The sequence below is a fragment of the Gavia stellata genome, chromosome 10 (assembly GCF_030936135.1).
Source record: "Gavia stellata isolate bGavSte3 chromosome 10, bGavSte3.hap2, whole genome shotgun sequence".
Classification (NCBI taxonomy): Eukaryota; Metazoa; Chordata; class Aves; order Gaviiformes; family Gaviidae; genus Gavia; species Gavia stellata.
The window spans coordinates 22,551,639-22,579,465 of NC_082603.1; the positions used below are offsets into that span (position 1 = coordinate 22,551,639).

Consider the following 27,827-nt stretch of genomic DNA (forward strand, 5'->3'; position numbering starts at 1 on the left):
TCTGGAAATGACAGGCAAATCCATGCTAGGCATTAGGAGCAGTCCCATTGACTACTTCACTGAAATGCACGAAGACGTGGCTTTATCTTAACAGCATATATTAACAAAAAAAAGATTTATCAAAACAAAACTCTACAGCTATAATATAAATCTAGACTAGCAGCATCTTTCAAACCATGCATACTCCAAAAGATAGACAAAATATAAATAGCATTTTTAGCTCTTTAATTTGCAAACCTTGTATCCAATTCCGACAGTTATCACTCCATTGGTGGTGTGCCCCGATCAAACTGGGATAACAGCAGGGAATTGGGCCTGTTGGTAAAAGGAATGGAAATAAAAAAACAAAAAGCACCTTTTAAAGCAAGCTAATGTAATAAAATCCCTTTGTGAATGTACTAGAATCAACATATGGCAATTTAGCCCAACCCAGAACACATTCTTATTTAATAGACAGTGTCCAGAGTCTCTGGAGAGAATATCAAACATTATCTTGGAGGCTATGCTACAATAGCAAATGCTGAATATTTTGGGAAAAGATTCAAGGAGTGAATGTTAAATATTGAATAGATGTGACATTTTTAAAAAATTTTCAAAGTAAGGTTTCTTCATCTTTAGAAACGAGGAAAACTGAAGGCTAAGAATCACTTAGCTTAGCCATCTGATTATATCTATTTTAACCTGCTATGGTTGCTTGGGAGCTGTTTTGCTAATCCCTGCTTTGTCGTTAGGCTATATATTAGCAGGGTGGAAATGGCATCACTGCACCATAATTCAGCAATATGAATACAGAACAAGGAGAGTGCAGAGCTATTGGCGGCAGTACAACAGCAGATAATAAGACTCTGTTACTCAAGCAGAATGTGTTATGTAAAGACAATTGCAGTGTAGAAGCAATAGCTCTAATCAGGTTAATTAGGCTGTATTCATGTTTCATTTATGGTGCAAATGCCCTGTAAATTCAAAGCAGTCTACCTCATCTTATTGCTCCTCTTATACAGCCGTCATATCTCTGTAACACTCAACACCATATATTTTCTTCCTTAAAAAAAAATCCCAGGATATTTCCCATGTTTTTTTAAGAATTCCTTTTCTTCATTGTTTATGGCTAAAAAAAAGAATAAAAGGAAAAGACACTGGTTGTGTATAAAGCCAATGCCCACGTTAAAGTTCCTTCCTCTGCAACCAAATTAGGCACTTGGAAGTTATTTAATCATATTTTATTTATTTTTCAGGTATTTTCTTGCTCACTAAGACATGTTGAATGTTTAAGAAAAATCGTATTGGCTTTAAAAAGTGTGGCTCTCACCTTTCCTCCTTTTATCCATTTCCTTAAAGTGAATCATTGCCTGTTTATTCCCTCAGAGCTAGCTGGAAGGACACGTCTGCTTTGGAGAAAGGATTAGAGCCCAGTGCTGTGACCCTCAAACTCTAGCTGTGTCTCCTCTCCACTTAGTGAATTTATTAGGTTGTCCCTTTAAAGTAATAAAAGGTACAACAATTCTGAGATCACTTTCTCTTCACCTCCAAGAAAGCAAACCTGGGTAAAGAGGAGCTATTAAAATGAGAGAGGACATGCTGCAGATGAAGAGAACATGGCAGCCTGCACAATCTTATATTATTTTAGCTAACTGCCTAGCAATCAGCTGTCTACGTTCTGATTGCAAGCTTAGACTCAGTGTTCCTCATTAAAAAAAGAAATGCAGTATTTTCACTACCCAGTTAGCACAAATCTAGTCATGTTACACCTTAATTATAAAGCCTTTTATTACACTTGAAAAACATTATAGCTCCATTTTAATATGTATGTGTCCCTTAGACAGTATTTCAATATGCTGTTAATAACATGTTTAAATTAATAGTCTTGCCTATATAGTTCTATATACGAGACATATATATATATTCTTATATATTCTGTCCTGTGGAAGTGTGGCTAGCACGACAGCGCAGTATTACTGCAAAGATCAAGCTGTGGCACTGAGGACCAGTGCCATAAAAGCAGGGTGACCAAAGCAGGAGTTTTGCATGTTACTGCTTACAGTGTTACACCGCTGCTGTGCGTTTACTTCCATTCTGGCTGCAAAAAATGTGACTGTTTGTAAGGCTTTTCTAACTACATTTGACAGCACATATGTGCCAGTCAAGGTATGCCGCTGAATTTTGCAGGGCCAGGGAACATGGTGCATCTTGTCATATCTCACACATTAGTTAGCACCCCAGAAGAAAACATCAAGGAAAATCCATGTGCACTTAATTTTTCACCATCTGAATCCACAGTGAACCAACACCCCAACTATTAGACTCTTGTAACGGTTCATATCTATCATATATTTGTAAATATCTTACTAGACACACATTTCATTTCAAGGAAGACCTGACTACTCATCCAGTTGTGTATCTTTCCCTTCATGAAAGCAAGCTGCGATATTAAAATTCTCGAGAATTCTGGAGGTATCGGTAGCGAAGGTGCCCAAACGCATTTGAATTCTGGCTTTCCCCTGTTTACCCAGCCAGAACGGCTGCAGGGAGCACGCCGGGCGCGCGCCGCACAGCTGCATCCCTGACTCCAGCTCAGGTGCACTGGCACCGCGATCATACACTTCATTATTCCTCAGTCAGGTGGCATCACTCCAAGTAAATGAAATAATTGTGTAAAGGGACTGTTTGATGGGGCCCACAGTAAGTACATTCTCAGGCCCACTGGTGGAGGCCTCGGGACCTGTGCTCAGGTTTCACCCTTCTCCTCCCTGATGAATAGCAACAGCCGAGAAAACCTTGTTCTCCTCCTGGAGCATAGAGTCTAGCTGCCCGACTATGTGCATTACTTGCAAGCATGTTGTACCTTTCACAGCCTCAGTGAAATACCAGAGATACATTCCTGAGCTCTCCCTCCTGCCCCCTCAGTAACCCTTGTACCCAGGTGGTATTTTACATGATATTTAATTTATCATTTGACCAAAAGACAAGCTTAAATTCAAAGCAAACATTAAACACTTGCAAAAAATAGGTATAACTGAGGTTAGGGAGCAAACTCCCTCATGACTTAGTTTTGCTAAGAATTGGTCTAAATGTTTTTACTGCAAGTGGGAAATTCAGGATATATTTTCCCAAGGGTAGTAGCAGCCAAAGCCCTGTGAGAACCCACTGAGAAGGACCTGACGCTCCCAACTCACTGAGGTCCTTCGGGAAATGTAGCTTATTTTTTATTTGATTCTTCTCATAAATAAATGAATTCATTTATCTCCTGTTTTCATAGTACAGACTTTGACCATTAGCCAGAAGCTAATGTGAAGGTCATACTGACAAGATTTGTCTTCCCAGGTGTGGGTAACAAGATATGCTTGGAAAGACAGCCATGGTAGATATCATGGAAAGACAGTTTCTTATTGCATGCCTGAGCTCTAAGGTATCTCAATCCTAAATGTATGAAATCAATCACAAATTCTCCTCTAAAAGTAGAGTTTCAATGTGACAGAGCAAGGTGTGTTTCCAAAGCTGTGACCCTTAGCAAGAACAAATTATGGGGAGATTGAAGACATGATTGGAGAAAAGCTAAATTATTTCAGTTATGATTGAAGAATTATTTTAATTTAATTTTTAATTTGAATTATTGTTTTACTATACAGCTACAATGTGGAGAAATTGGGGGGGAAAATAGCAAGCAAGAAATTTTGAAAATGAAATCTCTATTTCACATAGAAAGTGAGTTAGTTGAAATCATGAGGTGATTTGAAGTTGTCAACATTCATGGCCTCAGAAATGTTTATTTTTTGATTGATCAATGTGCATTCTAAAATGCGCTTATTTGTTAAACCAACATGCCAGAAGAAACATGTGATAGCACATACCTTTATAAAAGAGAACCCAGCATGTTCACTATTACTTTATCCCCATCATGAGGGGCTTGATACTAGCCCTGGTTTTAACCCTGGTGGGTAAGTATCTTATCTGTTTTGATTACTTTAAAATAATAGATTGGGGAAAAGGTTTCACTTTTTTTGTTGTTTAGGGAAAAAAGGCTTTTGGTTATGTACTGAACTAGAAGCAAAGTTAATTAGACAGAGTTATGCCATATGTACAAGATGAAATATATAGCCTTTCGTACTAAAATGCATTAACATTTGGGGGGGGGGGGCATTTTTTTGGTTTGTCATTTCATTACTCTTTTTTTTCCCTTCTCTTTCAGGGAGCCAGCATCTTAATTACCGTAAGTAATTTTCCTATCAGCTAATATAATTATAATGAGTGAAATTCAAAATAGAATCTGAAAAGTAGATCAATGTTTAATATAATTTTACAACCACTAATTTTATTCAGGTGCAATACAAAAAAGAACAGATTCATCTTTTTTGTTCCATACATTCTAACACAGGTACTATAATATGTTCTATACATATTTGTCTATAATGTTTTATGGGAACCATTTCTTTGCAGAACCCGATTTCAGTGAAAACAAGGTTTATACGTTTGATTATGAAAGCATGCTTCTCAGTGGACTTCCAGAGAAAGGACTTGCAAGAGCTGGAATAAGAATAAAAAGTAAAGTGGAAATTAGTGGTATTGGGCCAAAACTTTGTCTTATTAGGGTAAGAAAATGTGTTCAATTTGAAAGGTAAAATTCTCTTCATACTTGATTTCTTCTTTAAGCTTTTGGGAAGTAATTAAGTTTCATCATGTGTTGTGCTTACTCGGGGAGAATTTAACTGACACTATTATTTTTTATGCAGTGCCCTAAATTCTATTTGCACTTTGCCAGGTAATTCTCAGCTCAAGCCAACCTTGGGCTTGAAGGATTTCTTCTGCTTTGTGGTCAGGGAGACAATGGAATGTAATTTGAAATGCGCGATAATTTATTACTGGATCAATCCAATTGTTCCAAACTGTACAACCTAGGATTATTTAATCAACTGATTTCGTAACCAGCAAACGAAAGGCAATAAAACATGCGACAGTAGCGGGATGTGATTCAATATTTAGCATAATTAATGTCATCTGGTATCTTCTTTTTCTGCAGGGTCCCAAATGACATTCTTTGTCATCCTCAATTGTATATTTTTATTGCATGCTGAGTAATTACTAAGAGTTCTGATTATGTGAAAAACACTTTTGCCTTTAACAGAAGCCTATACGTGCTTCTAATGAAGGTATTGAAAAGCACTCCTCAATTGCTTTCCACAAACTCCACTTAGTCTTGTATATATGTGGAAGAAAATTTCTCTTTTTAAAAGCTTTTATATGGCAAATCGAAAACTGCAGATTAAAAAGACTGGTGACTGTCTGATAAATGCTGGTGAATGCTGTAGCCTTCCAGCCTGAATTAGCCTTCTGTTACCAGGTATTCTTAAAAGTTCAAATTATATTAGATCTAGACAGGAAACATTGCCTTTCCACGACCTTTGCAAATGGCTGGATTTTTTTGCAAAAAAGCAAGGAAATAAGAGCCACACGTCTGCACTGGTGAGTAGAAGGCTTCCCTGGCAGAGAGGAGGCAGAGGCAGTCTTGTCTTCGCCACACATCCTCCCCCATTCCTGCCGAAACAGTTCTTGGTGTGTCAGGGTGAGTCTCCACCAAAAATTGACTCCTGTTCCCTAAAACCTTCCAACACCACCTCACCTGCCCTCGTGCATTTGGAAGAAAGTTTCTGTTTCAAAAACACAGACAGAAAGAATTTCAGGCAAGAAAAAGAAGAGAAAAGAAAATAAAAAGCACGAGATTTGGGGGCAAGTTCTGAGCGAAAGGTAACGATACATTTATTCCCTTCTGCTCTGGGAAAAGGTTTTTTTGCTGCTGTTATATTTAAATTAGACAGTTCGGAGGGATGGTTCAGGGAATTAATCTTTCATCTGTAGCCTACTAGTTCGCATTCAGCCCAGGCAAAAAGCTGTGTTCCCTGGGCGGTTTCCAGCTGACAGTTTTTTCATCGCAAACCCACAAGTAAGAATTGCCAGCTGTGTTCAAAACCTAGCAGACAGCCTAAGTCCTGACTGGGCCCCGAGGGCTGGGGAAAACTACTTCGCCCTGACCCTGCAGAGCAGTCCCCAACCTGCCCGTATGCAATATGCCAGAAGCATGTCCAAGAGGCAGCATGAGGGATTTGCTCCGTAACAGCCTCCTCTGTAAGCTTCAGTTACTGGGCTTGGCAGCGATCTCCACCAACAATAACAAAAATAAATATGAAAGTGCAGTCTCCAGCGATTTGCTGTATGAGGATTTAGTTTGTGTGGCTTTTTGAGAAATTAATCCGCGGCTTGCCTCACATCTCCAGCCTGAGGTGTCAGAGAAAAGTCTCTTTAAATTGTCAAAATATATAGAAAGGAAGGGTCCTCTGAGAAACTAAGCTAAACATGCCCCATTCCCATGGGATAGAAATCATCCGAGTTATGCATAGTTTAGCACAACTTTCTACTTGCTTGGATGTGCCCCAGGTTGAGGCTGGAGCGTGAAGTGCAGAGCGGGCTTGGAGGCAGTGCCTGAGCCCTCGGCTCCGCAGCAAAACGTGTAGGGAAGGACAATTTTTGTCATCTGCTCTCCACTGCTCAAACTAATTGTGACTATCTGGCTGGCCCAGCAGCCATGTTGTTATTAGTTTCTGACTGCTGTCTGTGCTCTGTGACCCCAGTGAGGGAGACGGCAGAGTTCACAACAGGAGTTAATGATGCTTTACGCAGCATTGACTTCCTCGTGCAATTTCCTGCAGATCTTCCATACTACTTTTGGGTAGCAACTTGCTCCATGCGGCTCTTCTCTGGCTCATTTCTTCATACAAGTCGACCTTTGGCAATATGGATTATCTATGAAACAGAACATAGTGCACTGACTGTGGAAATATCACAGTCATTTGCATTACTCCCTTTCCTTTTATAAATGGAAATATGTATATTGATACTAGCTATGTTAAATGACAACTTTTAAGTTTTCCCTTTGAAGAGGCTTTGTGTTATTTAAAAGTATATTTTTGACGTGAATAAAGCTCTAGATGCTTATGCACATTGAAAAAAGTTAACTAAAAAAATTAAAGACGATTTATATTCCCCCTTTGTTCTAGATTCACTCAATCGAAGCAGCAGAGTACAATGGTGTCTGGCCTACAAGCTCGTTCTCTCGATCACTCAAACTGACCCAGGTACTAACTGGGCAACTTAGTAATCCCATCAAGTTTGAGTATAGCAATGGCCATGTTGGAAACCTTATGGCTCCCGATTCTGTCTCGGATGATGGTCTGAACATCTACAGAGGGATTCTGAATGTGCTGGAGCTAAGTATAAAGAAGATGCAGCATTCATACAGCTTACAGGAGGTGAGCTTTTTGTTTTGGCCGTTGTGGTCGCTTTGTAAATACACAAGCCTTCTCTTCAGATTCTTCTACTGCATTTTCTGAATTCATCCTTGACATAAACTTCTGTAACAAGAAACACCTAAGCTTGGGAAATCTTGATTAAGTTGTTCTTTTGGGACAACATTTGATGGAGCTGTAGCTAAACAGGACAACAGAATAGCAGATTTTTAATCTGGCTGATCAAAGTATTTCAGAAAACGCATTTATCGTATTAGACCCTTAGAAAATATGGCTTGTGATTCTAGAGAAAGTAAACTCTTGTGAAAGCTGAAGCCTACATAAAATTTGGATACTGTATTAAAGCAAGCTTGAACATACAGCACAAGATTAAAGATAAAATAACAGTAATTTGACTTTTTTATCAATCATATATACTTTAATCTCTTCTAGCTCCTCTTTTAGGAGGAAAACAGTATCTGTGCCATGACATTACTGTAATAGCTCTGACAGTTGCAGTTGATGCTCTATTGGAATTTCCACTGTTTTTCAGGTTTTAATATCTTAGTCAAGGTAAATCATCTGTTATTACTATTCAACACAGAAATTGCAATGTGTTTAGTTTTTGTGAAACCATATTTACATTGATTAGACTACATTCGATTCAGAGATCAGCAAAAACCTTGAAATTATTATACTTTCATGTTAGTTTTATTGAAAATGCAGACTGGAGTAACTTTAATTTTTTAAAAAGTTATTTTTATGTAAGTTGAGTTGTTTCTGGGAAAGGAACTACATGATTTAAAATTTTCACGCTGCTTGTTGCACATAAAAGCCCAGGTGGTGGTGTTGCATATTCTGTAGTGCTGTTTTCTCATATCTATTTTACATCTTCGTTCTTTCTAATTCAGTTAGCAATATGTCCTACCCTCACTGCTGAGCAATATATATGACTTCACCTCCTAGAATCATTTCCAAGTTTTCTCTGCTTTTCTCAGAGAGCAACTGATTAATGAACATTGTCACCTTTGCTTGACAATCTCACGTTACTCTGTAAAGGAAGATAAGCATTGTTAGTCCCAAAATCTGAGCTGCAGAGAGGTTTAAAGGACTAACCTGGGAAAGTTTACATCACATCCTGCAGGGTGCAGGGTAAGGGTATCTGAACTAGCCGTGAACTACACACAGCCGGAAAGTCCAGCTAGGCAGGAGGCTACTTCATCCCACTGAGCCCAGTGGGCTGGACATTCCCATTTAAAATCTAGATGTCTCTACCACACCCTGCAGTCTGCAGAGGAGCCCTGTATTTGCAGAGTACAAGCCTTTCAGAAAACTTGGTCAATTCTTATTTCTAGCCCTTACTGAAGCCACAGTGTCTTCAGGAATACCATTAAGCTGAAGATGAAGTGGGTATGTCTTGCCTCCCAACCACCACATGACCATTTTGCTGTTCTGACATAGCCCAGAGCTGCTCTCTGGAGTGGCTATGCTATCAGTAACAATAAAAAAATCATGAAAATAACCCTTCCTCCTAAAATGCAATCAAATATTTTCCTCTCCAAAAATCTGCTCACTGACTGAGGAGATTTAAGGGCTCTTATAAATATATATGCTTGAAATATTATTGAAGATCTGAGCTAAAACTGCAAACTCAAGAAAACTCATAATCAAAACTCTGCTATCCCGAAATTCTTTTTAATTATCACTGTTCGTATTGTGACAGATCATCTGATATTGCAAGGTCTGTTCCATAGGCATTTATAAACTGTCTATAAAAGCAAATTTTAAGGGCAGAATGTCATCTCCAACCTTAAAATACTTCACTGTTGAGATTTTATTCTGACTGATCAAATTATTTTGGCACTTTTTATTAATAATTCTTAAATCGTATTTCATCATCGACAGCTCTAACTGGAAATTGTTACTTACCTTTTCTGAGACTCCAAATCTTGCCTCAGTGAAACTCTTGAGACTTTCAGTTCTCTCAGTGGAACTGATTTGTCTTACTGGAAACCTGTACATGTAAAAAAGAGATGAAAGTAGCAATCATCCCGATTTTGCTTCTGGAGAGCACCATAAATGAAAAAGCATTCATTTCTATCAGGAATTTTGAAAATACAGAACTAAGCAGGAAGGCCCATGTGGGGAGCTGATGAGGCTTTGCATAAGGGTGAACTTCTCTGATCACATTCTCATTTTTGTCAGGCTGGGATCGGAGGTATTTGCAACACAACGTACGCAATCCAGGAAAACAAAAGAGCAAACTTAGTCTATGTGACCAAATCCAAGGACCTGAACAGTTGTGAAGAGAAAGTTCAAATGGTCACAGGTTCAGCATACACTCATCCGTGCCAGACCTGCCAGCAGGTAAATGAGAGTGGTATTATGTATACGTATTTTATATTCATATACAGGGAGCCATTTGGCATCCATGGTATCTCTTGCTTTGTTACACTTAAAATGAGAGAAGAGTCAGATCTTCTGTATCTAGTTATCAACATTTTCTTTCTGTGTGAAAATCAGATCCACAGAGCAGCAGAGGTCTGTGCTGCAAACTATCATGTACTGCAGACACACTTCAACGAGCTCAGACTAGCTGGCTTGGAAACCATTAATTATCAGCATGAGTTAATTCACCTACTCTGTTGAGTAAAAAAGATAGTCACGATGTCCAGTTTCTGCTATTCAAGATAGGTACTGCTGCATCTTATTATAATCCTGTCTTTGAAATAAGAAATCGTGTGGCTTATACTGTTGCTCTCCTCAGAAAATGTGTCTCCTTCTCAAGGGAATAAGCAATTACTTATATTTGGGAAAGGGAAAAACCAGCTAACGCTTTTTAGCAGTAAAAGTAAGGGAGCCAGGCAGCGTGCCTGACCTCTCTCATGGAAGTGTACATGCAGAATTCACATAAAGCACTCATACAGACAATGAAAAAACCAGCCCTGGAAAAAAAGTGGGTTGAAGTGGGTGATGTAATAGCTTCTAGTCACAGCATTTAGAAGTTCAATGGCTTTCTATTATTTTCTTTGTTTCTTTGCTTTTTTATATTATAAAGCGAAACAAGAATTCCTGGGCAACTGCTACTTACAATTACAAAATTAAATATACACGTAATGAAGCTGTAATTACACAAGCTGATGTTGAGGAAATCCACCAGTTTGCACCCTTCAACGAGATAACAGGAGGAAATGCTATAGTAGAAGCAAGGTACTGTACATATGCCTTTAATTCAGCAACTAACTCAGCATCTCAGTAGTCTGGTCAAATTCCATAACTGAAATAATTCCTTTACTTCCACAGCCTATTGTTTGCCAGTATTTAGTTACATAAAATCCCAAACAGTTCATAAAAACAACCTTCACTGTTAGCTGTAAATCTGAAACATGCACATCACTATCCAAATTCTGTTAGCTAAACTTGGCAGGGTTTGACTATTTTATTTCTCAGGGATATTTGATTTATGTCATAAAAGCCAAAACAAATGTAATTCCATCTGAAAAATTGTGAACTAATATATTTGCAGTAAAATACTTTGAAGGACAGTTACTCACTGAAAGAGAGTTCCCTGGAAAATAATAATGCAGTAAGAGACTCTGGAGACTAGTTCACAAGAAACCTAGATAGGACTTTGGATTACGATATACTTCCTAAGTACAGTGGGCTGCTTGCAGATCTCCCATCAAAACAATTTCTTGATAGGAAATTGGGTTTTATTGCAAAAAAGATTGGGCACAAAACATATAAAACGTATTTGCTTTTCCACAGCAAATTTTGCGTATTTCTTAAACAAGTTTGGGGCAAAATGAGAATATGGTTGTCTAAGAAATTAAAGCATTTTTAGCTCAAGCCCCCAAATTTTCGGTGTCTGAAAATTTTTTCATCTGCTTCAAAATCTTCTATTGAAAAAATTTTTAGTTACCTGCTTTAGTGATGGACTCCTTACTGAAGAGGGAGGCTTTTTGCATAAAGGTCACTGTACAGAAGATATACCTCAATCCCCCTCCAGCTGCTGTAATCTTGCATTGTTCCATTAGCTTTTGCAAGAATCTATTGGTATAATATACAGTTTTGGAAACTGCAACATCAGAAAGTTCATGCCAATAAATCAGTGATTAACTTTATTACTATGATGGACATGTTCAGTTTGGCTAACCAAAAAAAGAACAGTAAAGGTGAAAGTGGCTTTACTATCTCATGCAATCAAGGTGAAGATAGATATAACTGTAGTAATTTTATCAAATTACAGATTGTTGTGAGTGACCATTAGTCTGGAGCCAATGGACTTTTGCTGATTTAAACTTTCCCTCTGCAAGCGTGCATAGACTGTTCTCCCTCAGATATTGAGCCCCCAGAAAGTGTAGTGCCTTGACTTTTCCCTATTTTCTCTAGATCTTTTGCATTGTCCAGCAGATAGGGCCAAATATCAGATAGCTGGGAAGACGTGGATATGTCACCCAAGTCTTCACAAGTTATTTCTACAATGCACTTTCTGTGTTTAAAAAAAAAAAAAAAAAAGAAAAAAGAAAGAAAGAAAGAAAGAAAGAAAGAAAGAAAGAAAGAGAAAGAAAGAAAGAAAGAAAAATCTAACATCAAGGATTTAAAACATTTGGATCTGAGTTTTCAGACCTGTTCAGCATAAGCCTCTTGCAGCACCTTTCAAAGCCAAGAGAGGTTTTACTATTGTTTCACCAGTTTAATCCTATCTTTAGTATTCATTTGCTCTTCTCTTCGGAGTATAACATTTTCCCATCTATTCTAGGCAGATATACCTCTTCCCAAAACGATGAAGATGAAGACATAATAGATTCATCGTGCTCTGGAAGGGGGAGTTAAATCTGTCCAAGTGCACCTGATGTTATACTTTCTGACCCAAATGCCCTTTCAATAATATTGTATAAAATTTCAAGAGAGAAAAAATCTCTGCTGATTCTGTAGCAATTTCTATTCAAATTCCAGTGGCTTGACTGCAAAACAGTTATATGCTATTTTCTGCAGCAGTTCTCTGCAATCCATATGGAAGGAGTGGATAGAAATGATACAAAAGATCATCATAGAGATTCCAAAATAAACACACCAATTTTCTACAGAGATTTTGAGATACTGAATAGTACAACAATATCATTTTGGGAATGTTTTTAGTTGTTCAGTACAAATGCCTAACTTTATTATAGCATCCTAAATGACCTATTTTAAATATAATTGGTGGGATAGGCTGCATCCCCTTAGCTGAAAACATAGCAAACATGATAGAAAATATTCACAAAGGCAGTCTCTCAATGGAATTATTCTTAATAACAAGAGATGAAGGTTTGGTGCTCCTTGAAAAGTTTCCAAAAACTTGAGTACTTTTCCAAAGACTAATCCTGAATTTATCTGGCCCTTTTTGTTTGGGAAATCCAATCTGAAACTTCCTGAGAATCTTTTATCTTCTGCAGTCCCCAGAACATTCAGCTTGCCAGGCAAAGTGGGGAGGGAATTTTAACAGTGCAAGCAAAACAATAGTAGCATTTCTTATTGTATCTAACAGTTTTCAATTCCTTTTGAAACTTCCAGGACACACAGACATGTAAGAGCTTTTATGACCTTCTTAAAAGCTTTAAATTAAGTGATAATTTCTAAAAAAGTTTGCCATCAGTTATTTTTCTCTAATCCTTGATTTACTCCGTAAGACATAACACACAGTTCCCCTGATCTTCTTCAGGCCACAGCTTCTCACCTCCCACTTCTTCCTTAAATTCTCAATCCATGTTACTCCCAAAGGAAGGCAAAGGCTGGCTCTGATCCGAGCCCTGCTGTGTCAGTGCACACCTTCTCAGACTACAGTTCTGAGCATCATGTCCAAATGTATCTGTTTGTAAATACCTTTGCCCCTCAATAACAAAACCCTTTTGAAACAATTGTAGTCGCATTGCAATGCAGGGAGGCAGAAACACTGTTCTCTTTTTAGCCTGTAGCCTGCATCTTGTGATGTTATCTCCCTGGATTCCTCCATTCCAGGCAGAAACTTGCTTTGACTGACGTGCAAAAGCACATGGCAGAGGTCCCACCAAAAGAATTCCAGAATCGTGGGTCACTTCAGTACCAGTTTGGCAGTGAATTGCTTCAGCTTCCTGTCCATTTATTCAGAATAAAAAATGTGGAAAGCCAGGTAAAGTTCAGCCACTGGACAGGCTCTTCGTTGGAGGTTGGAATCCATTCATGTGGAAAACAATACATGTGAGCTTCGTGCGTTTTACTCTTCCTGCAGATAGAGGAAAGCCTGCAAGATCTAGTAGAGACCACGTCTGAACAGCTTCCCAATGATGCACCAGCAAAAGCCCTCAAGCTTATGCACCTCTTCCGTGCAGCAAATGAGGAGAATTACGAGTCAGTGTGGAAGCAGTTCTCCAGTCGGCCAGCGTACAGGTACAAGCAATACAAGTGGTGATTTTTCTGCTGATAAACTCTGTTGGAGACCATCTGGAATGACTATGTTCAAATGCGGATCTGGAAAACGGTCCTTGCCTTTCCCATTACAGGCGCTACATTTTGGATATAATTCCTGCAGTTGCCAGTCACCATGCACTCAGATTCTTGAGGCATAAAATGGAAAGACAAGAACTCACCAGCTGGGAAGCAGCTCAGACGGTGCTTGTGGCTCTGCACTCAAGCACACCAACTTGGGACGTGATGGAGGAAGCAACAGTAGGATTCCCTAAACACTCTCAAGTCGCTCTTTACTGATTTTAGCATCTGTCGTATTTATTCCTTTGACAAGATTGCAAAGACTTTGAAATTATAAAGGGTTTATATCCTCTAGTGAGGTTGAAAGGAGTTTATTTCCTGACTGTCTTAAGGGGAGGAGAATGCAAATCAAAAGGGCAAAAATGAATCCAGAACCAAACAGGAAAGAAAGAGTAAAATACCCCTCAGTGACAGAGGTTATTGCTGCAAACAGTGGCTTCTAGTCTCCCTTTGTCCAAATGTGCTTTATAGTTACATCAGATTAGATCTCTAACCGAGCGTCTACAAAGACTAGGAAGTAAGAAATACGTATTTGTTATATCCTGTATTCATCCTGATTGAACTAGCAGGATGGGTATATATCGGAGCAGATCTATCGAAATCAAGGGAATTATACCAATGTGGAGCCCACATATGAGAAAGTCTAATGATTTTTACAATTTTTTCCTCTTCTGCAGGGTCTAATTCTAGCCTCAGATGCAGGAACTTATCTCTGCCTACCCTAGGTAGAGACCACGTATCTCAGACTGGAGTTTTGCCCTCCATAAAAGCCGTGACAACCCGGCTGTTACTGTGCAGTAATGCTCTGCTTCCCACTCAAGGAAGCAGTGGGCTGGTACCTCCTGTCAGCTCCTACATTTATACAAAATATTCCTGTCTGCCCAGAGTACTGAGGCCATTCACAATGTATCTCAATTTTTTGTACCTATAGCTGAGGCAATTATAAAACAATGACGAATGTTTCTTGAATAAAGTGTGTTTTTCCATTCCATAACTGAGTGATTTCCTCCCTTCGGATTACAGCCTATGCCAAATTTAAATCTGAAGCACTATAAAAGCAACAGATCTGCCTTCCAGATGTTGCTTGGAATTACTTTACAATTGCATTTTCAAATACAGTAATATCCACTGATTAACTATAAATCCATTGATACAAAAATATCAAAAGCCTGGTTTTGCCTTGCATTTGGCAGAAACAGATTTTTTAATATTGTTACTTTTCATTAATGGTGGTAACGAACAACTGCTTTCTCCCCAGCTCATCGTGAAAAAACATTGCCCACGCTCAAGTACCGTACTTGGAAAGGTTTGCCATCTCAGCTATGCGTCACTGTGCCACAAACAGTGCTCTTCATCAGACTCCTGCTCTGAATGTCTCCAGGTAACCGCATTGTTACTTATCGTTTAAAAGAAAAATTAAGGCTTGAGTTCTTTCTTCATTATTCAGAAACCTGTATTTCACTTCACTACAGTGTTCCCTCTGGGGAAAGGAACCCCAGTTGGTTAAATGCAGCATTTTTATCTTTAGATTAACACACGAAGGAGAGTGAGAAGAAGAAGCATGTAATTCATAGCACTTTCTATCTGAGTATCTCTGAGTGCTTTATTGCCAATTATCAATGAAGTCCCATGGCACTGCTCTGAAACACTTTAAATATAGGTACTTATATATACTTATAAATAAATTAAGTGACACAAAAGCCCAGGTTTTTGTCCAAAGTCATATAGCCCGGCCTTTTGTCAGCCAGAAGCAGAGCCCAGTCATCTACATGGACTTTTTAGTAAGCTTTTAATAATAGTAATAACCTCCCTGTTCTGCACTACTTTTAATCAGTGGGCCTGAAAACAATTTAAATAGGCAGTAAATAGCATTTCCCCATTCTAGAGATGCATGTCGTGGTTTACAGAGGTCAGCCACCCAGCCAGTGATAGAGAGGGAAAGAGAATCGGGTGTTTTCAGTCTTTGACACTGGTCAGTCCACAAGTAAGAGCAGGGTGTTCCCAATACATTGTGTGCCTGCCATGATTTTTTTCCTGTAGTACCCGGGCGTGGCCGACATTCCTATGTGCATCTCCTGTGTTACGACTGCCACCAATGCTCTTGAGCTAATTAAATCTAAGCCCAATGCCAAGGAATGGAAATTCTTTCCCAAAGCAAATGATCGTATAGGCTTGTTCAATGCATTTCAAATGTCCGTTCATTCGATTAGTAATATCAAATGGACTGTTTCTGCACCATCAATGGATCTCAAATGTGTATTTTAAAGTGTGGGAACTGTATTGAAATTATTCTATAACATCTCAGGGTTTCTTTTTTAGAGCCATTCTTTAGCATTGAAAACAGTTTTCTATTAGGATTTAGTTCTTTTCTCATATTCAGCCTTCAGACAACTATTTCTAATCTTGCCACATAAATGTGTGATCCAGTTGCTTACGATGAAGGCTGTAAAATGACCGGATGATTGCATTGCCAACTATTAATTCACAATAAAATGTGGCTGTCACAGCTGAAGTTAAGGGCACCACCACTAGTCATATCTTCAGGAATCTTATTTAAGGGTCTGAAGAATTTAACTGTATCTGCATTTTTGCACCTGTCTTCAACCATTAGACGGAGGTATTCAAACAGCATTATTGCAGGGTTCCCAACTCACCCTGAAAGGCAGTGGGAACTAGCTCCTAGCTGTTACTTTTTCCTTTAAAAATCTTACTCAATAACTTTAAAGCATAGTGATGAAGAAGCTGTTCATTGCAGCTTTCTTGGCTATGCTTGTTCTATGAATAAACTGTCCTATTCATGAGGACAAAAAGCATTTGAAAATATTTAAAATAAGTGAATTGAACAAACTGAAATTATCAAAGTCAAACCTCAGAATAGGCTGGGGGATGGAATATAGATAAGAACTGGAATTGAACTCAACAGACGATTTGTTTTCTTTTTTCAGCTACTTCATGGCTTTGCAGGAGAGGCATTGAGCAAGTCTAACACAGAAGAAATTTCCCTGGCCTTGAAAGCCCTTGGCAATGTAGGACATCCAGCCAGCATCAAGCACATCAAGAAATTTTTGCCAGGATATGCAGCCAGTGCCTCAGATCTGCCGCTCAAGGTGCATGCAACTGCTGTGATGGCCTTGAAAAACATAGGCTTGAAAGACCCCAAAATGGTGAGGAAACAAAACTGCCTCCTTTGCACTTATGATAACCTAACACAAGGCTGCTAATCGATGATGGGTGATGAGGGGAAAGCAAAACTTTTTTTCAAATATAGCTGTAATATTTTTTTTTTTAAAATACCTAACCATTTCTGAGTTGGTATGTCTTATTATTATTTTGACATTAACCTCTAGTATTTCAGACTGCAACAAAAATCCCATTAAAAGGATACATTCATTACCCTGTTGTTGAAAACAAATCAGCATTTCCATTGCAAACATTTGTTTTCCAAGGACATTAGACAGAAAGCTAAATTATTGACCAAAATGTGTTTAGTGCTACTTCAACTTTGGTATGTGAGAGAACCACAAAACAAGGTTTTCAGAGAATTGACATTTAATACTGAGTGTCACATCTAATCGTAATTCAAGAGCAGATCTTATTGTAAATAGATACTAGAGGTTTGCAGCCTAATTACAAATTTACAGACATTGTGTGGGTTTAAGTCATAAACAGAACATTTAATAAATGTGACTTTTGTCCCTGAACAAGATAATGATTAGTATCACATACAATGGTTACACAGGCATACTCTCATCCACCACAGACATCACTTTACAATCATTTTCACCTTAAAGCAATCTGCTTCTAAAAGGAAACCTTGCATTTTCAAGATTTTTTTCCTGGTATTGAATTTTTTTGTTTTATATAAGACTATTCTTAATATAAAAACTAAAATAAAAGCTTTCATTAACTATTCTGCTCCTAATCTGGATCAGTTTTTCCATTATACTCATTTTTTGCATATGACTCCCAGTTTGAGTGCACATATTGATCCACGGACAATGGTATACCAGGATATGCTTTTAAGCAAAAGAATAAAGAAACAATTTACTAAAGTACAGGAGCTAGGTGGGGAAAAGCAGAGTGGGAGGAGAGAATAGCAAGGGTAGGAGTTAGGGTATTTGCTGGGGAAGAGATAAGCCAGTTTGGCGTTTGACAACAATGCTGTGTCTCTGATTGCTCTTTGGCCCAGCTTTCCACATGTGACCCAGACCACCCATTTTCTATGCATTTTCTTTGGAGAAAATTGATCTGGAGCAAGTTGATGACTGTGGCCGGATTTTTCATTGTTCCAAAACCAGTTTAATGCCTGGTTTGCAGCTAGCTACACACCCATATTTGCATTAAACAGACTTAATACATGGTGTGTCTTTTTTATTGTTTAATTTGAAAAGGTAGTTACATTTAGAAAGTAGCTACTGCATCCTTGTCATCACTTTGACCTTGATATTTGATAATCAACATATCCAAATTAATAAAACCTACCAGGGTATTTCCAAAGTTTGTTGAAGTTTTCTGGATCAGACTTTTCATTAGAGACCATAGACGTGCGCTGTCCCAGGCAGGACAGGACTGCACAGAGGGGCTGCCAGGACGGTGTTACGCCATCCACATCCATTTTGAAGTTGAGGTCCAAGGCTTCAGTGCAGCTCATTGAAACTGGAAAGGTTCCAGTACAAAATTAGTCTTGATACTGAGTATTGCCAGGGTCAGACTTATTGGTCACAAGTAGTACTGTGGAAATTACATTTGTTGCATAAACTTTCAGTTTTAAACTGCCTACATGGCATAGAGATTTCTGGTAGTAAACTGATTTTTATTCTAGCAGAAAGGGCTCCAGGAGATCAAATGATTAGAAATAAGGCATACCTCTATGATATAATCACTGAAACCGCTTCTCAGGTATGTGATGGATCCATGGAATCTCTTTTACCTAGAGTGGTTATGCTACAGATATATTTTGCTATAGCTCAAAAAGGGATAATCCATTTGATGTAGAAGTTATCCAGCAAAGTACCTTGGCTTTGATGGTGTAGGAAGTCAGACTACATTACCATAATGCCCCTTCCAGCCCTCAGACTATGAAACCAGGAACAGTGTTGCCATAATAATTAAATAATACAAATTTTTACTGCACTAGTGATGAAGAGATCATTCACCGGTGATGAATGGTTATTAGCAAAATGTTCAAACATACTGTAAATTCGAATGTATCTATTATTTTCAGGTCCAGGCTATTACCCTCGAGATTTTCCTGAATCACAAAATTCATCCGCGGGTCCGAATGTTAGCTGCAGTGGTTTTGCTTGAAACCAAGCCAGGTCTTCCAATAGTGATGACATTAGCTGATGCTGTGCTGAAGGAACCTAGCATGCAAGTGGCAAGTTTCATCTACTCTCATCTGAGGGCCCTGGGTAGAAGCACAGCTCCAGATCTTCAAGTGATGTAAGGAAAATCTGGATTCCTTCCCTAGATGAAAAACTTCTTGCAAGCTAAATGAGGTGTTAATGTGCTCACTGAATTTTTTCAGGGCTTCTGCCTGCAGAATGGCTATCAGAGTATTAAGTCCCAAATTTGATCGATCTGGATACCAGTTCAGCAAGGTTTTCCGCTTCAGTATATTTAAAGGTAAGATTCAGAAGATTTTGTTGAGAAATATATACAGGTCAATGTGTGAAAAAAATCGTACACTATGAGAACCCAATTCTCCTAGCCAGCTGGTTAGCTGCATGTTGTTCCTCCATATTCTCCTATGTTCAGTGAAAAAACAATATAAAAATCTCAAGCTCTCCATTTGGAGCTTGTTTAGGTCTCTGTGTGTTTTGTGTTGTATACTGCCAGCATGAAATTGCCAGAGGGCTTGTGGGGCTCTAACCCTCCATTTTCATTAGCCGGTGAGGCACATGCTCCTGTATCAAATGCCATAGTCTCAGTGGTGCTTAACAATTTCATACCATTGTTCAGCACCAAACAAACAGAAGGGACCTAAATTACTGCTGAAGCGGATTAATTTCTGCTGGTGCTGAACACCTACGACTCTTGCTGAATTCAAATGTGATGCTAATACTCCTCACCCCAACAGTAGTGCCCAGTGAAACATCGAACTCTGAAAACATTCACATGTGACAATTCATCACATCCATGAGCAGCTGACTCAGGCTTATTGTCTAAAGATTTTTCTTGCACCTTCCTACCAGGATTCTTTACTGGAATGAGCAGATCTACGCGTGGAATCTGGAGGCTGACCAGTTACATCAATGGGAGTTGCACATAAAAATGTAGTCAGAGTGGGGAGGACCAGATTAGAAGACAGTTCTTGCTGGGCCAAATTGTAGCTATTTCTATTTTCCATGTAAGTTATTTTTCTCAGGAGAGATTGTTTTAAGCAACTCCCTTATGTAAATGACCATGGCAGCCTCAGTGATTTGGCATATGTAGCTGGCAGACTAGGGAGATTATATCTATAAACACAGTCTCCTTACACATGCTGTTTATCTAGGAGGACCTGGATGTTTTTATCACTTTTGTTATTCACGGGTACATGTAAAGATTCTTTTCAAAGTAATTAAGAGAAAAAGAGACCCTGAAACATCTGAAATCCACAGTGCTAAGTGTACAAGTACTTTTGACTTCTTTTTGGAGGGGGGGAGTGGTTTGAAAAACTTGTAGATCTTATTGTTGCCCTGCCCCTGTTTCATGTTTCTTACATGGCCATTTAATCTGCTCTATAATAAAAATAAATACAATACATACCACAACAACCACGGTACTATACGATACACATGCTTGCTGCCTCAGAGATGGAGACAGAGAGTGCCCAAAGAAATACAGTCACTAGTACGCACTGTGTGAACTTTAGTACCATTGAAAATGTATTCAGAGAGAGATACATTTTCCAGTAATACGCAGATATGTGTTTCTAGTTTTAGGTACTCATTTTCTCCTCTTATTTTTGCTTTTAAAATGAAGCTATCTGAATTTTTGCACAGTGAGAAAGAAGGGTGTAGTACACATGAGGGTAGCTGGCACAGGGCTATGTGAAATGGATTACTTTGTTCTGGCTGTAGCCTGGAAATGCAGCACATCAGTGAATTGCCATTACTTCTTGGTGAAGACCAGTGTCAGAAATTTGGTTACCATGCATATGTAATATTTAAACCTCTCATCCTGAAGAATAAGGAGCGAGATCCTTTTTTCATACATGCTAATCTTAGACTTGGATAACTCAGTTACCTAAATGAAGTTAATCCTCTATTACACTGGTGTTGGAGGAGGATCCATCCTCCAGCTTTCTGATTTGATTTGTCACCACTAGCCATAGGTGAAATGTGTATCACTGAGTCCATTCCGGAGGAGTTACCATAGTGACGGCTGTAATCCAGTGCCTATTTCCTTGCTAAAAACAAAAATGTGCCCTCAGCATCACAGATCTTCGTGGTGCTAGATGCTGAATTTTTAATGACAGGGAATAACATCAGCTGAATCTATCTCTAATCTGGAATCTGTCACACATGGCCACCACAAATAGTGCTTCATGCTCTACACACTGCTACTGAAATCAAAGGGATAAGCCAGGTTCTGCTCAACATGAGGACTGAGAGAATCTGACTCTCAATATGCACAGATTTGTATATTTAAATATGTATGCTAATATTCATAGGTACCAAAGACTGCTTTCTTTCATCACCGATTTTTCTTTCCCTCTTTCTTGGGGTAAGACATTTAGTCAGATATACGCAGGTGCCACCACGTTCCAACAGTGAAGTGGCTACAGTGCCTCATCTGACTGTGTCAGTAAGATTTTTCATTGGTAAATATTTTCTTATACGATTAGCACTATGTAATGCCTGAGGTATGGAAAATAGCCCTTCTCTCTTAAAGTCAATGAATTCTGTATAATAATTTAATCATGTATGAGCAACACTTCTTATTAAGTATCAGTAATTACCATGGGGGTTTTTAACTAACAGTTTTCATGGATTAGGACACAAAAAAAGAGCCTTAAGAAATTCACTAAAGTGCCATGCCTCATTCTAGTGTCCAGTCCACATAACACCTAGGACTGCTCTGGCTAAGCTCGTTCAAAGAAAAACTAGTCTTCACATTTCCAAGTCCCAAGTCAGCTTATTAGTAATGTTCCAGTGTGGTATCTCTTTGCTTTTTATTTCTATAGGATCAGCATTAAAATGTGAGCTTTTGTCATCTCTCCCTGCAGTCTGCTGAAGGTTCTCCACTGATTCCTCTGCCATCAGTGGGGTGGCATACATACCTGTATTGTGATTGTAGGAGCTGTTCCTGGACCATGTATTTTATAGGTAGATAGTGCCTAGCACTTTGGATAGCACAGGCGCTTCATACAGCAGAACAGTGAAAGTGATGTAGTGAAATGGCAGTTCATACAGATTTAGTAGACTAAGTGGATTGCTTTTCCAACAGACTGTTTCTCAAATATCTGAAAAGTGGATTCTGTCCTGAGAAACTAGAAATCAAAATTAGTACCAGGAATCTGATACGAATCAACTTAATGTGAGGACTAAACAAGGGTAAAGGACCATTCAGACCCCTGTCTGCATGCATGGATTCAGAAGAGAATGGGAAAGTGTTGACTAACAAGTGAGGTGTTATCTGAAATACAGAGAGTGGCACTAGAGAAGTAATATGGGCATGAATACTCATAACACCCCACATTTGTGAACCAAGCAATAATCTTTTCTTTAACCATTGGGTAAATAATTTATGAGAATTTAGGCACTCCTTTCCTGGAAAGAGGTCAAAGACTCACTCCCTCTCATAAAGTTTGAGAATATACTTCCTACAATTCATCAATAATTTCTGTACAGGTAATGAAATTATTGGTCTGGATCTTCCAGGGCTCTGTAGTTATCATGGCTGTACTGGATTCCCAAAGCTGATTTCTGGTGGTGCTGGGATTTAATCAGTATATGGTGCCTATTCACATGAGGATAGCAGAAATTTAACACAGGGACTCCTAAAATACTTCCCTCTCCTCCAGCTAGTGTAGGAAGAGAAGAGAGAGGAGAGTTGGAAGAAAGGAAGCACGACAGGGATACCTACGTATCATGTCAGCCTTGTTCTTCTTGAAACCTAAGGCAACTTAGAAAAGCCTTGGGATTACTTTAACTCAGAAAACAGGATTGTATAGACCTGTGCCAAGATCGGGAAGAATATATGACTGTGCTCTGCAGTGATTATCTGTATCTGAGATCATTATGGGTGATAAATCTGAAGTAGAGAAAATAAATAGAAACAAATTATGTTTGCTCAAAGTTCACTGAAAAGTTAACAATTGCCTAGCAATTAGTACATTTCATGTAAGGAGTTACAGCATTCGGAACTAGATGTATCAAATTGCCTCTGAGTCATTTGAGAGACAAATCTACACCTCACCATCTGTCCTTATAGGACATCTATATGACTTTCCTTGAACTATTAGCAAAGGATGGCAAATCTGTTTTCATTTTGCATCCCCTTTGTCAAGTTGCCCTAAATGATGTCTCGTAAAAGCATTTCATAAGCTGATGTTACAGAATCTGACCGGATGCAAATGATATAGCAGAAGCAATTGGAAAAATAGCATAACCACCATGCAGTGAGCAGGGGGCTTGTAATTTTGCCCATTAATAGTTCAAAAATGCAGAATATTCTGTTTGTGACTTCTATAACATCAGTTTTATAGCTGGGTTTCCTGGCCTTTCTCATATCATGCTGTATCAGTTGAATTATGCAATTAGTAAATTGATACAATCTGCACACTGTGGCTTTAAAAACTAACTGTGCTGTGTTTTACTGCCTGTTTCTCTTCAGAGTTCCTTATGAGTGGACTGGCAGCTAAATATTTGGTATTGAATAATGCAGGCAGCTTAATTCCAACAATGGCAATGTCCCAGCTGCGGACACATTTCCTTGGAAGAGTGGCTGATCCCTTGGAGGTAACGGGGGTCTACTCGCAGTTTGCCCTCTCATCCGTTCTTACGACCATTGTTCAATTGGCATTTACACTTTACTTCTTTCTACAGGTGGGAATAACTGTTGAAGGACTGCAGGAGGTGTTTGCTAAAGGTTACTCTCCTGATGGGGACTGGGAGACTGACTATGACTTCAAGGAAATCCTAAAAACGGTAAATTCTCAGGGAAAAGAAAATCTCTAAGGTGTTGCTTCCCCAAATGTTATGAAGAATCAGACTTTCTTCCTCTTTTCACACAGCTCTCTGACTGGAAGGCATTCTCAAGTGACAAACCTTTTGCATCAGGCTACTTGAAGATGTTTGGCCAAGAGTTGTTCTTTGGCGGACTTGATAAAAATGCCATCCAAAATGCATTGCAGGTATCCTTTTGAAAACACAACCACCGGAGCATTAGAAGCTTTGGAATTCTGTTCCTTTCACACATTCTCTCCCTGTTTTTAACTTTTTAATTCAAGACCATTTTTGTCTTTAGTATTAAGGCAAATAAGGTCAAGCTTTGATCAGGATTAGCTATAATCGTTGCTGACAGACTTTCCCATGAGGCACAGTTAATGACATGGATCATGATATTCAGGTTCTGCTTATTTAGACAAGTTGAACTCTGTAATTGCAGGCATGGTATGGACCTGATGAAAAAATCCCTTCGATAAGGAGAATAATCAGTACCCTTCAAAGTGGTGTAGGAAGGCAGTGGACCAAGGCGTTTCTTTCCTCTGAGATCCGTCGTATCGTGCCTACCTGCACTGGGTTCCCGATGGAGACCAGCTTCTATTACTCTTCTGTCACAAAAGTGGCAGGAAATGGTAACGTATTTCAGGAGTTGAGCAATACAAACATGTTTCTCAGGATTGGGGGGAATTTTTAACACTTTTCTTTCTTTCTTTCTAATAGTTCAAGCACAGATTACACCTTCTCCAAAGTCTGATTTCAGATTGACTGAGTTACTAAATGCCAACATTAGGCTGCGATCCAAAATGAGTCTAAGGTAAATATTTAGTATAAAATAAAAGAATCATATTTCCAAGTGACAGAAGCCATAAAAATTCAACAGCTATTTGCTGTATGAACATAACTTTACCCTCATTCTACATTTGCAGCATGGCTAAGGAGATGATCTTTATAATGGGGATCAACACACACATGATCCAGGCAGGGCTGGAAGCACACACCAAAATGAACGCTCATGTACCTGTGAATGTTGTTGCCACTGTCCATATGAAGGAAAAAAACATCAAAATTGAAATTCCACCATGTAAAGATGAGACTAACATAATTAATGTAAGGTAAGACATAGCACTTACTATCTTTCTATGTAGCAATGTAGAGTCTTTCCAAATGAAACAGAACATTTGCTTAGGGATCTTGCCTTTGACTGTCAGCTTGGGTAACTGGTCATCATTGGTGTAGTTTATTTAATTTAAATGAAATTACAAGTGCCAAAGCTTTGCTTGAAAATATGCCTTACTTCCTGTAGTCTTCACCTGAAAATCCCCTTTAGGACCATTTTTCAGTTCTTAAGACCCATAAGCTATTTGAAACACACATGGCATAAAATTTCTATCCAAATACATATATTTGGACTGAAGACACTAGGTAAAATATAAGCCAGCTGAATCCTATCAGTTATACCAGATAACCCATATATATTTGCATTTGATACCTTGAAGACTTGGTGTTTCTTGTGTTTTTACCTTGTTTCCCTGCGGCTGCCATTTGGTTTTCTTGCCTGTTAGGTCCACTTGATTTATTATCAGTGCATGCAATTACAATACACTCTGGAAAACTATTGTAGCCAGATGCCAAACAAATGTAAACAGATGGAAATACAAGCACAAAGAGAGGGAGGAAACAGAAAGAGTATGTCCAAGGAATCAAAGCAGTAGACCAAAGCTTAGAAAACCTTCACACGCACATGAAAAAGTACTGAGAAAGACAAGCTGAAAATTCATCACAAAGGAAAAAGCATCACTGACAACAGAAATCAGCTATTATACAATCCACAGAAAGGTTAACAAGTTTCTGCTCTAGGAATACAACCGTAACAAAAGAGCTCAGTTGCTTGATCCAGCTGCAATTAGCATTCATGGCTGCTGGCCCAGAGAAGCTCTGCAGGTCTCCTCATTTTAGCCACCACAGAGGCTAATCATTATTCTCCCTTGCCCTTCAATGTTCACAGACCATCCTATTAGGCATTTGACATCACATCCTCCTCCCTAAGATGATTCCTCTACTCCATAAAACATGATGGTAACCAGGTTCTCCGTGCAGAGGAGGAAGGGTTTCGGCTCTTCATACAGCATCAGTTAGCTGTGTATAAGCTGCTGGGGGACCACAGCCCAAAAGTTTTGTTCAGTTTCTTGTGAAGATCAGGACAGTCCACTCCCAAGCTCATCAGGGACAGCAGGCACCTGCTCTCACTACCTCTGACTGTTGGAGAGGGTGAGGCAGTTATTAATGAACTCAGTAAGGATGCTGAACTGAAATGAGAATATTGGACACTGATATGGAGTTTAAAGCCTCAAGCAGAGCTACAAATGTTAGCAGAAGGATCGTCTTTGCAAAGCAAAATAAAAAATATTTTCCTCCTTTGACTTAAGGGGAAATCAAATCAGACACAAAAAGGGTTAAATGCATTGCCAGAAAGTATAAAGCAAATCAGTATCAGACATAGGGGATTACAGTGGAGGAGTCCATGAGTTCCAGCCCAAGCCCTGCTCTAGATCCTGCGGCATTATCATTTATAAAGTGATGTAGTCAGTTGGAAATAGCTCTATAATGCCAAGTATATGAGAAAGCTAATACTCACTAGCTAACTTTTAGCACCATCAATTTTTCTCCAAAAAGCATTCCTGTTCACTGTTACAAAGCAAACGGTCAGTGGAAATCACACAGAGCAATGAAACAGCAATGACTACAAGTGAAGGCAAAGCAATAACTAGAGAATGTAACATTGAACCACATCACTGAGGAGGTCAAAGAACAAGCAAAGTAAAATCTTAAAGGTATGAAGAGAAACAAGCAGGGATGATATATATATAAAAAGAGAAAGGATATATATGTGTTCTACATAGAATGTGTCCAAAAATCTTAGTTTAACATGGACTTTCTCTTGCTTTTGCATAGCTCCACTAAAGAGTAAAGAACCTATTGAATTCAATATATTAGAGATACTCTGACACCTTCCCTTGTTAGTTCTAAATTTCCCATTTAAAGAAATGGTTCTGGAAAGCTATTGCTCTTTCATTTGTTTGTGAGCTCTGTTCAGAATATTTTAGTATTAGGCACTTTGTCTTGGTGGTCAGGGGGTTACCTTCTATAGCACCATGTCATTAAAGCTAGTCAGGATGTGACATTATTTTCCCCTTCATTTCTCACACCCAGACGCAGGAAGCAAACAGTCTTCAGTAGCGTTAAGTTCAGCTATATCCTACACACCACACAGTTTATAACCTGTCACAGCTCTGGGATTTATATAAACTTTCAGGAGCCAAAGAGAATCTCAGGTGAGCAATCGCAGACTCTAAAGAAAAAAATAATGAAAACTTTGGTGATAGAGAGATTGCATTCCCAAGACAAATCAGCACATTATGGACTCGACTTTCTTTATAGCAAAAATCAGAGCAAAATAATTAATCATACCATGGAGAGAACCTATAGCATGTGTTTCAATTCAATCCTTTCAAAGTTAAATTTAATTAAAAATAATAGTTATTTTTAAGGCACTTTTAACATAATTATTTGGTATAGTACAGATGGCTACTTAAACACACTTTTAAACAAAATTTTCAAGAAGAAGTAAAAATCAAATACATTTCAGGGAGAATTAGAGCCCTGTGATTAAAATATAGATATGGAGAGCTGCCAGAGAATGCACTTTGCAAATATATCACATATTCATAATGACAGGCTACTGAAGTATATACATAATCTTGAATAGAGTGTCTATCATAGGGTTTTTTTGCTTGTTTTAACTGTAGGATAAGCAGAAATTACTTCACATGGGCATCTTATAAATAAGATGAATTACAAAATTACAACACTGTATACAACATGGATACAGCAT

General features: G+C 38.6%; 1 protein-coding gene across 1 annotated transcript in view; it reads left to right on the forward strand.

Moving 5' to 3' along the window:
* The first annotated feature begins 3,895 nt into the window (after positions 1-3,895).
* The window catches only part of LOC104258620 (vitellogenin-1-like), a 43,208-nt gene continuing 19,276 nt past the window's right edge, over positions 3,896-27,827 (forward strand). The window contains exons 1-19 of the mRNA XM_059822253.1: positions 3,896-3,935; positions 4,187-4,207; positions 4,435-4,586; positions 7,047-7,298; positions 9,480-9,641; positions 10,333-10,484; positions 13,275-13,425; positions 13,525-13,682; positions 13,796-13,961; positions 15,040-15,162; positions 16,727-16,945; positions 19,006-19,223; positions 19,309-19,406; positions 23,604-23,728; positions 23,816-23,917; positions 24,004-24,123; positions 24,378-24,567; positions 24,656-24,749; positions 24,862-25,047. Coding sequence (XP_059678236.1) covers positions 3,896-3,935; positions 4,187-4,207; positions 4,435-4,586; positions 7,047-7,298; positions 9,480-9,641; positions 10,333-10,484; positions 13,275-13,425; positions 13,525-13,682; positions 13,796-13,961; positions 15,040-15,162; positions 16,727-16,945; positions 19,006-19,223; positions 19,309-19,406; positions 23,604-23,728; positions 23,816-23,917; positions 24,004-24,123; positions 24,378-24,567; positions 24,656-24,749; positions 24,862-25,047 — 2,729 coding nt within the window. The remainder of the gene's footprint in view (positions 3,936-4,186; positions 4,208-4,434; positions 4,587-7,046; positions 7,299-9,479; positions 9,642-10,332; positions 10,485-13,274; positions 13,426-13,524; positions 13,683-13,795; positions 13,962-15,039; positions 15,163-16,726; positions 16,946-19,005; positions 19,224-19,308; positions 19,407-23,603; positions 23,729-23,815; positions 23,918-24,003; positions 24,124-24,377; positions 24,568-24,655; positions 24,750-24,861; positions 25,048-27,827) is intronic.